This window comes from Pipistrellus kuhlii, unplaced genomic scaffold, assembly GCF_014108245.1.
Source record: "Pipistrellus kuhlii isolate mPipKuh1 unplaced genomic scaffold, mPipKuh1.p scaffold_m20_p_2, whole genome shotgun sequence".
Taxonomy (NCBI): Eukaryota; Metazoa; Chordata; class Mammalia; order Chiroptera; family Vespertilionidae; genus Pipistrellus; species Pipistrellus kuhlii.
The window spans coordinates 18,059,289-18,071,479 of NW_023425515.1; the positions used below are offsets into that span (position 1 = coordinate 18,059,289).

Sequence of the window (12,191 nt, forward strand, 5' to 3'; positions counted from 1 at the left end):
ACACTACTTAGGTAGGTGAAGAAATAGTAAAATTTTAAGGTACTTGTTCTCTTGGTTTACAAGCATTCTCCTCTCTAATTCTCCCACACACACAAAAAAAATGCAGGAATTTGCCTCATTGTTCTAGTTTATTTTGTAAAATTTAGCTTACAAATATTATTGCTCAATTAAAGACTTCTTAAAGATATGATGCCTTTGAAAAACTAACTTATTCTTTATATATTTAAAATATAGTCTACTAATGAAATTATTGGCCAGGTAAACTTCATTTTAACTTTTTAAATTACGTATTAATTTCTATATTTAAAGTGATGATTTTAGTGCTAATAAGAACTAACAAGTGTGATCTTATACTTACTTTGGGCATTCATGAAAAATCTCATCTAAAAATTGTAAGGTTTAAATATGCCAGTAGCTACCAGCTGCTAAAGAATTCCATTTGCGATTTTATTCTTTTACTTCTTTGTAATTTAAATGCCTTTATTTAAAAAGTTTAACTTAAGGATATTGTAAAGTATATGGCATTTTAAGATTAGATGGTATCCAGAACATATAGTCCAATGAGTTAGTCCAATGTAATTGGAGGAATTATTAAATGACACTGACCTCATTTCCTTTAGAACAATGAAAATTAATAGTTTCACATTTTATTAGGCTGATATTCCAGATGTAGTGTACATTTAATTAAGTGTAGTTTCCTTTTAGTTATGGTATGTGTATCTGTTTTTTGTCGCAAATTCTTTCTAGTTTTACAGTTTTCCACATGTTTTCTTTCACCATTTATGATTTTTTTCAAAGCAGAGCTATAAGGATTTAAATCACTTTAGCATGCAGCAAAACAGTTCCCATTCAAACAATAAACGCCATTTTAAAAAGCCTTTAGATCTTCTGTCACTTCATAAATATAAATGTATAAAACGTTATGCAGTTGTAGTGCCCACCTGCTAATTAAATGCAGATTTTGCTCAAACTTGCTTAAAATCTGTCTATTTGTTTCAACTATGTCTCTGTTCAGAATACATATGGCCCTTGTGAAACTAATTATGCTTATGGAGCAGCTGTTAAATTTAGTGCAACTAATTTTATCCAATATTTTACATTTTAATTGATTACCTGTGAAGAAATTAGCAAATTAACACTTATTGTACAGTAACTGTATCGTCTTTTATGGGTACTTTTAGATTTAACAAGTGAGTTAGTCCCGGATAGAATAAAGACATTTCTAGGATTTTGAGATAGGAAAGTTATCGGTAGACCTTGATTATCTGGTGTGAAAATTTAGGAAGACTGATGAGTGATGCCAGGCATCTGTGTGTTCTGTATCTTAAACATGAGAAGCAGATTGGAAAGTAATGGCTTTTTCGCAGAATTTTGGTAACATATGGGCTTATCTGGATCTAAGAAGTCTTTGAAGATCTTTGAACTTGACTAAATGACTTAACCTTTGGCATAGTGGGTGGGTTATATGCTTTTTTAGAAGGGAGGCACTGGCATTCTGCATTTTTCTTTTGCTTTTTTCCTCTATCCGATTCTACCCTTAATATTTTAGAAATGGGGGTACTGGACATGTTGATTGGGAATATTTGAATATTGACATGATGAGAATTCCAAGATATTTAACTGGTTGGATCTACCTGTAATAAGGTGGAGTCAAGTTTTTGGTAATATTTCAGAAATGAGTATATGTAGGTATTTATTTTCTATTTTATATATTTTAATTGAAAATGATACTGTAACCAGATCTTATCGACAATGTGCTATAGTTGAAAGGATGTGGACAAACCTGGGTTCAAATTTCAGCTCTATCACACATTGGTTCTGTGACCTCTGAACTTCTCAAAGTTCATTTTCTTCAAAGCAAAAACCAAACTAACCCAAAAAACACCTCAACCCCGCCTCATCCCAAAACAAGAAGAAAAAAAATTCCTCAAACTACCAAAAGGAGATGACATAGCAATTATATGTTTAAGTACTCCAGAGAATTAAAAGAGATAAAATAGAGGAATACAGCTAACACGCTTCTTAGCATTTAGAACATCCTTTGTAATAATAGGGTTAAATGTTATGCCCTGTGATATTGCTGAATAATAGATATACTAAGCAAGCATATTATTATGTGTACATATATTACAGCATTAACTGTTATGGTAAATGGGAGATTGGTTTTGATTTTTATTTACCAGCTTTGAATTTTGATAACTAAGTTGTAAAACTTGATGTGAGTGATAAGTCCAACTAAATATATCAGGAATTTTGATAAATATTTCAGGGGGCGCTATAGGTAAAGAATTACTATGCCAGGAATATGTAAGCAATCCTGTTTACAAATATTGTCCACAGCAACTTGATCCTCTGCCCCTAGTGAGGACAGTTGACCTTGGTCCTGTAGAACATGTGGCAACTATATTGATCTAGACAGATTTCTCTAAGGCAGATGTAGGGTCAATCAGTGGCCAAAGCTGAAGGATATTAGCCCCCTCAATTTATCTTACTTAAAATTCAAAGTGCGTGTTCCCCCCAAAGAAATAGCATTGTTGTTGTTGGTTGTATTTGGAAGTCTTTTGGTATAATGTTTCAGGTACTTTCTGTCAATTAGTTTATATGGATTGGATTGAGAAACCATTGATTTTTATGGTAAGTTTCAGATAACAGACTTATTTATACATGAGGTTTCAAATAATTTTTTTAAAGCCTCCAAATGGAAAATATTAAGCCCCCATTAAAACAGGGTAGTATAACAAACCTTCATGTAGCCATGATTTAACTTCATCAGGTAGTGTTTTGCCAATTTCAAAGCATATTTTAAACTTTGCTCGGATGTATTTTTTGGGTAGTTTGGTTTTTGCTTTGAAGAAAATGAACCTTTACTTTCCTCCGTTGCTAATTTAGCTCCAGGACCAATACTTGACTGTATATACCGTATTTTTCAGACCATAAGACACTCTGGACCATAAGACGCACCAGTTTTTAGAGAAGGGAAATGAAGAAAAAAGATTCTGAAACAAATAGTGTCCTAAAATATTTTATGTGCATTAAAACCCAACATCACAGTCATAAACACATGTAATCAACCCTGTAAAGTAAACAGCAGCATTTAGAACCATTTTAGAGCTGGGCAAGCACACAGAGACCACACAGAGCCGGGCAAGTAAAAAAACTTTTTTTTAAAAGTATATGTGTAGGCTATATTTGGACCATAGGATGCAGGGACTTTTCCCCCCCACTTCTGGGGGGAAAAAGTGCGTCTTATTGTCCGAAAAATACGGTAATGCCTAGTGTACAGGGTAGCTCACTCTGGCTAGTGTAATATTATTTCTCTTGTATGATATTCAAGATTCCTATTGCTTTCCAGTGTATGTTCTTGGTCCCATGGAATTTCACCACACATACATATTTATAGATGGAACTTGTCAGAAGATCTAGGGGAGTCCACTGGAGATTTCTAGATCCCTCTCTCTGTCCAACTCCTTTTTCTTTGGTCTAATCCATAGCCACCTTGGCCTCCTTGAGGATCTGTTTGTGTCCTTAACTCAGCAAGTTAATAAACAGTACTGATTATTTTATCTGTGATTTCTCTATTTTTCCTTGCCATTTTCACCAAGGGTTTATCAACCTCATTACTATTTTCAAAGAATCAACTTTTTCTTAATCTTATGATTCATTAGTTTTTGCTTCCCCCCACCCCTTTATTTCTTTCCCTTTACCTTTTATGAGTATAATTTTCTGTTCCTTTTTTTTTCTAACTCCTTGAGATGAATGCTTAGTTTTTGTTAGCTTTATTCTTTTTTAATGTATGTATTTAATGCTATAAATTCCCCCTTTGCTTTGCTTTAGCTATAGACTACACGTTTTGATGTTCCGTATGATAGTTTTCATTCAGTTCAAAATTTAAAATATCCATTGTGAGTTCATCTTTCCCATGTGTTATATTGAAATATATTACTTAATTTTCAAACATTTAGAAACTTTTCTAATTGTCTTTTGTTTATTTCTTTCTTGCTTAATTCCACTATAGTTGGAGAACATTATCTGAATACCTTTCATCTTTGAAATGTGTTGGGATTAGTTTTATGGCCCATCATAAGGAATTATTACAGATACAATTGATAAAAATAAATATTACACAGTTTGGGGATCCAGTTAAGTAGGTGAATATAACCACTTGTTCAGATATTTATATGTTTTTTTCCTTATCTTAAAACTGGATACATTTTATCAGTTACTTAGAGAGCTCACAGACAAATCCTGATAGTTATTTGTCTGTTTAACTTTAAGTTCTGTCAGCTTCTACTTTATATATTTTAAGGCTCTGTTGTTATTCAAATTAAGAATTACCATATATTCTTTTTAGAGTGACCTTATCATCATGAAATGTCTCTATTTCTAGAAATATTTCCTACTTTGAAGTTTGCTTTGTCTGATATTGACATAAATTCACCATCTTTCTTTTTGTTAGTGTTTGCACATCTTTTCGTGTTTTTTTGTTTTAAAACTTAGTTTTAATATTTAACATGTTCATACTGAAAGCTATGTATAGTTTGATTATTTTTAATCTGACAGTCTTTTTATTTTAATTGTATTATTTAGTCTATTTATGTTTATTGGTTATATTTGGGTTTAAATTTTCCACCTTATTCTTTGTTTTCTATTTGTCCAATTCATCTTTTTTCTACTTCCTTTTTCAGTTAATTATAGTTCATTTTCTTTTCTGTTAGGTTGTTAAACATTCTTTTAATATTACTTTATGTGCTTACCCTAGAAATTGTAGCATGTCCTTGACTTGTTGGAGTCTAACATAAAGTAGTACTTCTATTACTTTCGTTTCCTCTAGCTTTGATACCTGAAAGGTAGCTGATTAAATGTACCTGTGAACACCTTTCCCCTCCTTTGGGCTCTTCAAGGAAAATGAAAACCATTGTTTTGCTGTATATCTTGTAATTTAGAAGATTGATGCCAACTTGACTTTCTTTGTTGGTGATTTGATCAGAGTATTCATTCTCCCATTATCATTTATGTGGATTAACTTCATCATTATATTCCGTAGAGTTAACTATGGTAAATCCATGTCTCCATTTACACAGTGTAAGCTTTCTACATGTAATGATTCTTTTAGTTCCAAAAGTGTTCTTGGATTACGATTGAAATATTATTTTTTCTGCTTTTGGAGTCTCAGGTTGAATGCTCATTTACTGCCTCTTTTTTAAAATTATTTTTTCTGATCCTTTCTACTAGTTTGTTAAAAGTTTATTTTTCTTGAATCTTTTATTACTAACATTTGTATATCTTATTATCCTATATAATAAAGAGATAATATGCAAATTGACCATCACGTTAACACACAATATGGCTGCCCCCATGTGGTCAAAGATGGCCACCTCCATGTGGACACAAGATGGCTGGCAGGGGAGGGCAGTTGGAGGCAACCAGGCCAGCAGGGGAGGGCAGTTAGGGTCAACTAGGCCAACAGGGGAGAGCAATTAGGGGCAATCAGGCTGGCAGGGGAGGGCAGTTAGGGATGCTGGGCCATCAGGGGAGGGCAGTTAGGGGCAACCAGGACTGCAGGGGAGGGCAATTGGGAGCAATCAGGCCTGTAGTGGAGGACAGTTGGGAGGGACAAGGCCGGCAAGGGAGGGCAGTTGGAGGAGACCAGGTTGGCAGGGGAGGGCAGTTAGGGGTGACCTGGCCGGTAGGGGAGGGCAGTTAGGCACAATCGGTCTGATAGGGTATCAGTTAAGCATCAATCAGCCTGAAAGGAGAGTGGTTAGGGGATGATCAGGCTGGCAGGCAGAAGTGGTTAGGGGCAATCATGCAGGCAAGCAGGTGAGCAGTTGGGAGCCAGCAGTCTTGGATTGTGAGAGGAATATCTCACTGCCTGTTTAGGCTCGATTCCGGTGGGGTCCCAGATTGGAAAGGGTGTAGGCTGGACTGAGGGACACATCCCCTCACCCCCAGGCCTCTAGTATGCTATATTTAATGTTGGATTATTGTGTTACAGTCTCCTCTGTTTTATAGATTTTTTTTGTGGGGCATATATATCACCTGAAAATTTTGATTCTTTGTTATTGTTTTTATTATAGTTGTTTTCTTTTTTCTTTTTTTAAATATATTTTATTGAATTTTTACAGAGAGTAAGAGAGAGGGACAGAGAGTTAGAAACATCAATGAGAGAGAATCATCAATCAGCTACCTCTTGCACACCCCCAACTGGGGATGTGCCTGGAACCAAGGTACACGCCCCCAACTGGAATCGAACTTGGGACCCCTCAGTCCACAGGCCGATGCTCTATCCACCAAGCCAAACCGGTTTTGGCTTATTATAGTTGTTTTCTATTGATGTTGGATTATTTTGTTGTTCATGATAATGTGAAGCATTTTCCTGGATCAGGAGTAACAGACTGAAGGTTTTGGGTGACTTATAAGTTGTTTTGAATGATGCTGTGTTATTATTAATACAGTGAGGTAGAGTTTCTTTAATAAATGGAAAACTTTATGGGAAAAGCTAGATCTATTTTTAAATTCTTTGATGCCATCTGTTTTTATAGAGCCCTGAGCTTTACTACCTTATTTTCTAGTTTTCTTTTACCACCATGCTATCAGTGGACATTTAACTTTGTCAAGTATTGTATATCTCTTTCCTAGAGTATAGGTCCTTTTTTTAAAAAAAATTCCTTGTTATGGTTTTAGTTGGATTTTGATTGGGGATGAAAGTAGATGTTCATGTTCAAAATGCCAACCTGATATGTAATCATGTTAGTTTATTCCATGTGTAATTTTTAAATTTAATTTTAATGACAGTTTTATTTTATAGCAAATAGAGCCTTCTTTTGTAGAGCTCTACTTAGGAGATTATTTGAAGAAGTATTGTAGTTTTTTGAAAACTAATATATTAGGATATTTGTTTTGATTCCATGTGTTTAGAACTTATTAGCCAATTAAGAAACTTGACAAATTGGTTCTTGAGGGCAGTAATTCATTTTATGTAAGAGTGTTATGGTGATTCTTCCTATTTTGTAGATATTGAAGGCATTTATCTGGTATAATAAGACATACTGCTGTCCATTTATTGCTTATATATTGTGTGTTCTAGAGTGCCACATTTTTTATCAAACGTTTCTTTGCTTACAATATATCTCCATATTGGCTTTGGCACTCTAGAGACTTCTAGAGTGATTTATCAGAAAAATATGTATTTGAGAAATGAGGAACAAATAGACATCTTAAAGTTTAATATAGTTTCTTTGACTTTTTTTTTTTTTTTTTTTTTTTGTCTTTGTCTGTTCAGGATAGGAATCTTGTTATTCTGATCTGTTACTTCTTAATGGAGAGCCTTCAAATATAATAATTAAAGTGATTTAAAGTAAATGGGGTTGTTCATATGTATAAGACATGAGTTTTATTCAAAGTTGTGTAAAGTAATTCTCATGACAACTAACAGATCAGCAGCTTAATTCATTTTAATCTGTGATTTCACAGTCCTTTATAACAGCCTTTAATAATGTTGTTTTGCCCATTATTTTTAAAAAAATACATTTTTATTGATTCATAGAGGAAGAGAGAGGGAGAACGAGATAGAAACATCAATGATGAGAGAGAATCATCAATTGGCTGCCTCCTGCAAACCCCATATTGGGGATCAAGCTGCAACCTGGGCCTGTGCTCTGACCTGGAATCAAACCTTGACCTCCTGGTTCATGGGTTGACACTCAATCACAGAACCATACCAGCCGGACATGCTTTTATTCCCCCCCCCCCCCATGTATTCTTTTTTTCTTGTAGCCTATAAGTAAGATTAAGAGGCCTACAATATCAGGATTAAAATAATAAACATTAACACATCAGGATAGTGATATTTTAAAACATTACTTTTTTTAAGGTATAAAACTTTTTACTTCTTTTATATTGTAGATGACCTAACTTATAAATCTGCCATTGCTATCATAGTTTATTGAGCCACACCAGCAACATTTTAAGGAGAATATTTGAGAATATCATACATGGGTTACTTGTATGAAGATATATAGTGAATAATGAGCAAGGTGTTTTTGGAGAATGGCAAGCATTTGCTTTCTACAGTGGAATCTGTGTTAGGGAAAACCGTAAGATCAGTTTGGGGATAATTTATTATTTAATGAATTGGGTAAGTTGAGAAGAATAAAGATTGGGAAAGTGTTGCTATAGGGAGGAAGGCCTCTAATGCAATGTCAAGTTTTGCTATGATGGTGATAGAGTGATCATATGTCTGTGAGACAGTGCCAGATTAGGCCTGTTTTTCTTACGTTTCAGTGCCCTATTTAACTAAAAAAAAAGAAAAAAAAATGCCATTTTATTCTCCAAAGGCTTGGATAATAGGTGATACCATTTTCCTGTTAATAATAAAGTAGTGAAGATCATATATTTGGTTGCTGGTGGTTTTCCTGTAGAGAAGACATGGATTATTAGTATTTACCTTCATATATAAAAGAAAAACGATATTGAAAATTGAAACAAGCAGTCTTTGTGCCAACCTTATGATTTTAAAAGTCTGTGAAAGTCAGAATGTTGCTCATTACTAGATTAGCTATGGTATGAGGGAAACATATTTCATATGCTCCTGATTCAGATTTTACTCATTGATTCAGGTTAGCACAGTCCTCAGTAACTTCTCTCTCTGTGGCTGCTTCCTTCCAAAATCACTTGTCTGCTATCTCACAGTTCAGTCAGTACTATCTCCTTTTTGTAGACAAGGAAACAGATGCCCGGAGAGGAAATAATTTGCTTGAGGACACCATTATATGAAGAGTTATTTTTTTAACACAACACTTCTATAACTTTAGGTATATTAATAGAAGATGTACTTCATTTTTAAGGTACACTAAAAATGTGATTTCACTATAATCTATTTCATCTATAATCCATAAATGGTTGCACATTTTGTCCAACAGTAGGGTTTTTGTTTTGTTTTTTTATAAGAAAAGTGGCTATATTAAAGATTATTTATTTTTTTTAAAGATGCTCTTTGAGTTTTGTTTTTAGAATTTAAAATAAATTTGATGGAAAAGTTTTCCTTTTAGGCATCATCTGTTGAATCGATGGAATCATCACTGAAGTAGTTGTGAAAATCTCCATCTCTTCAAAATGCAATGTGTTTGGGGATTTTTCCCTGAATACTTTTAAGATTTCTCTTTACTTTTTGATTTATCAGTTTGACTATGGTTTTACTAGTCTTGGTCTTCATATTTATATTGTAGTTAACTGAACTCATAGAATCTATACAATTGTCTTTCACTAAATTTGGGGAAATTTTGACCACTAATTAAAAATTTTGCTTTCTTTCTCATTATTTTCTCTATTTCTGGGTTTAAATAAACATGTTTGACACATTAAAAATATTATCACACAGATTCCAGAGGATCTGTTTTTCTTTTCTTATTAGCAATTTCCTCTTAGTTCTTCAGATTGGATAATTTCAATTGATTTATTTTTTAAGTGCATAGATTATATTCTTTGTTGTTACCAATGTGCTTTAAAACTCATTGAGCATACTTATAATTTTAGATAGTGTATGTTTTTAGTTATAGAACTATGTTTTTTAGCTTTATATTCATTACACGCATGATTATTTTTACTACTTTAAAATCTTTGCTTGCTATTTTCAACATCTAGTTCATCTCAGGGTTGGTCTCTATTGACTATTTTCTTGATAATGGGTCCAACTTTTAATGTTTTGTCATATAGTTAGTAATTTTGGATTTAATTCTGGATATGGTGAATTTCATGTTTTGAATACTCTGGATTCTATTATATTCCTCTGAAGATTATTGATTTTTTTTCTTGTTTGTTTTAGCAGAAAATTAACTTAGCTAAATTAAAATTGAAAAAATCTTGTCTCTAGGAGGGCAGTTGAAATTTTAGTTCAATTTTATTTTATCTTTGGCTGTTTGGAGTACGCACAATGTAGGGTTCAGCCAGAGATTTGAATAGAGTTTACATACAGAATTTTAGCTACCTCCTCTGACAGCTTTCCAAAATTACCCTTTTGTTTTCCTTTTACGGTGGTTGCCCTGCACCTTTCTTCTAGTTTTTCAGGCCAGGAGTTTTGTTGTTGTTGGCGTTATAGCTGTCCTGCATGGCATAGACTTGGGCTTGTCTTCAGAAAAGAAGCAGATAAAATGGGAAATTTTCTCATCGCTGTTTTTGTTTTCCAAGTTTTGGCCCTCTATAGAATCTGTCTCCTTTTGGTCACTGTCCAATACCTTGAAATAGCTCATTTTTATAGTTATCTGTAAGATCATCAGTCTGGTACAGGCTTTTTTACCACTACTGTGAGGCAGCACCTGAATTTTTTTACTTTTTATTTTTTTTACTTTTATTATTTTTTTGAATTTTTTTACTTTTTAAAAGGACACCGTATATCCTACCAAATACTGTTATTCATTTAATACAAAGAATGGCTAGATTAGAGTACAAGCAGTTGTATTGTAACGATTAGAAATAATAAATAAGGTTGACTTTATTAAGAAGCAGAGATTGTAGGCATAGGGAAGACTCTATCCTTGGATACTAGATTAGATATATTTAGATATGTTATATTATCTGAGGAGATTTGAGTAATCAAGACTTGATTTGAATTTTTAAAACTTTTATTTGCAAACACTTTTTGACTAAACTTTAATTTCCTGTAAAGTTGACAACAAATATATCCCTCATGTATCATTTTAACTGAGAGTGCTTATTTATAAATAATCATACTCAGATGCTTGTTTCACAGAATTAAACTAAGTCCTTTTCTTTTAGATAATTTTAAAGGATATTTTCTTTTCGTAATATAAGATATGCACTAAATGTATTTAATATCTATTCTCTGTAGGTCCAGGTCAAGACCTCGTCCACGTTCCCATAGTCGAAGCAGTGAAAGGTCCAGTCACAGAAGAACCCGTAGTCGATCTCGGGACAGAGAACGACGTAAAGGCAGAGATAAGGAGAAAAGAGAAAAGGAGAAGGATAAAGGCAAGGACAAGGAATTACACAACATCAAACGTGGGTAAGTTGATATTTCCAAGAACATTAACCAAATCTTAAGCAGAGTTAACTCAGTGATTCTGTGGCAGTGTTCAAACTAATTTCATTCTTGGAGGTTTTTCTTGTGTGGAAAAAAGAGGTGAATATAATACAGAACGAAGAAGGAGTAAACCAAAATAGTTATCTCAATTTTTTACTGTGTTTTCTATTCCTATTTTTATTTACTTATGTAACAAATCTTAGACACACAAAATAAATAGCGCTATCAAAGCTTAGTATCTCAGTAAAGGAAAGTTTGCAGAATTCTTTAGAAAAGTTCTACATTCAATTTTACTTATAAATATGAATTTAAAATTTGAAGACTACTGAATGATTTACTATTGGTTAGCTCTTTTTCAGTATAGAATGCGGATTTGGTCAATATTAAGGTGTATGTGTATGTTATAGTGTCTGTGCCTACAGGACCTGGGATTTATTTTTTCTGTAATTGATATTATTGAAACAGTTACTCTAGCTCTGTCCATTTGGAGGACAAAATTCACTCATAACTGTTTATTAAATTAGAAGCTGTTAAAATGAAATAGTAAGTTTGGGTTAATAGCTTTTTATTTGTTTTACTCAAAACTGACATTGATATCTCTTATTCTATGAAGTAAAACATCTTGGAATTTATCCCTATTTGTCAGTCTTTCAACACCTTACATATATTCACTTTAATACTTAAATAAAAAGTGTTTATTTTTTATGTATCAATCAGATTTTAGTGTTAAGTTGAAGAGCTTACAAGGATCTTGGATATGGCTTTTTTGAGACCTTGATTCTATGAAGAATTAAGTTTATTAAAGGATATAGAACTCTTCTCTAATCCTTTTCTTTTTCAGTTATCTGTTTATTTTTCATTTCCAGATTTACAGTGATATTATATAAACCTCCCTAAATTGTTCACTTTTAAGTGTTTGTTGAAATAATAAATTTGTAGTGGATTTTGGAATAGAATAACATTATTATATTACTTTCTTTCTCATGATTACCCCACAGATATTATTACAAACTAAGTAGTAGTGATCATGAAAAATTCTGAGTTCTGTTCTTTTCTAATTTTAAATGTTATAGTTGAGATAGTGTTAGATATCTGGCTATGAGAATAGGGAAGCTGAGTTAGCCAGAGTTGGTAGAATGGAATGAGGATCAGA

General features: G+C 33.0%; 1 protein-coding gene across 3 annotated transcripts in view; it reads left to right on the plus strand.

Annotated features, from left to right (window-relative positions):
- RSRC1 (arginine and serine rich coiled-coil 1) overlaps nucleotides 1–12,191 on the plus strand; it is a 306,716-nt gene that overhangs the window by 70,453 nt on the left and 224,072 nt on the right. For all 3 annotated transcript variants that reach the window (XM_045583635.1, XM_045583636.1, XM_036445565.2), the window contains exon 4: nucleotides 10,847–11,020. In XM_045583635.1, the coding sequence (XP_045439591.1) occupies nucleotides 10,847–11,020 (174 nt within the window). The remainder of the gene's footprint in view (nucleotides 1–10,846; nucleotides 11,021–12,191) is intronic.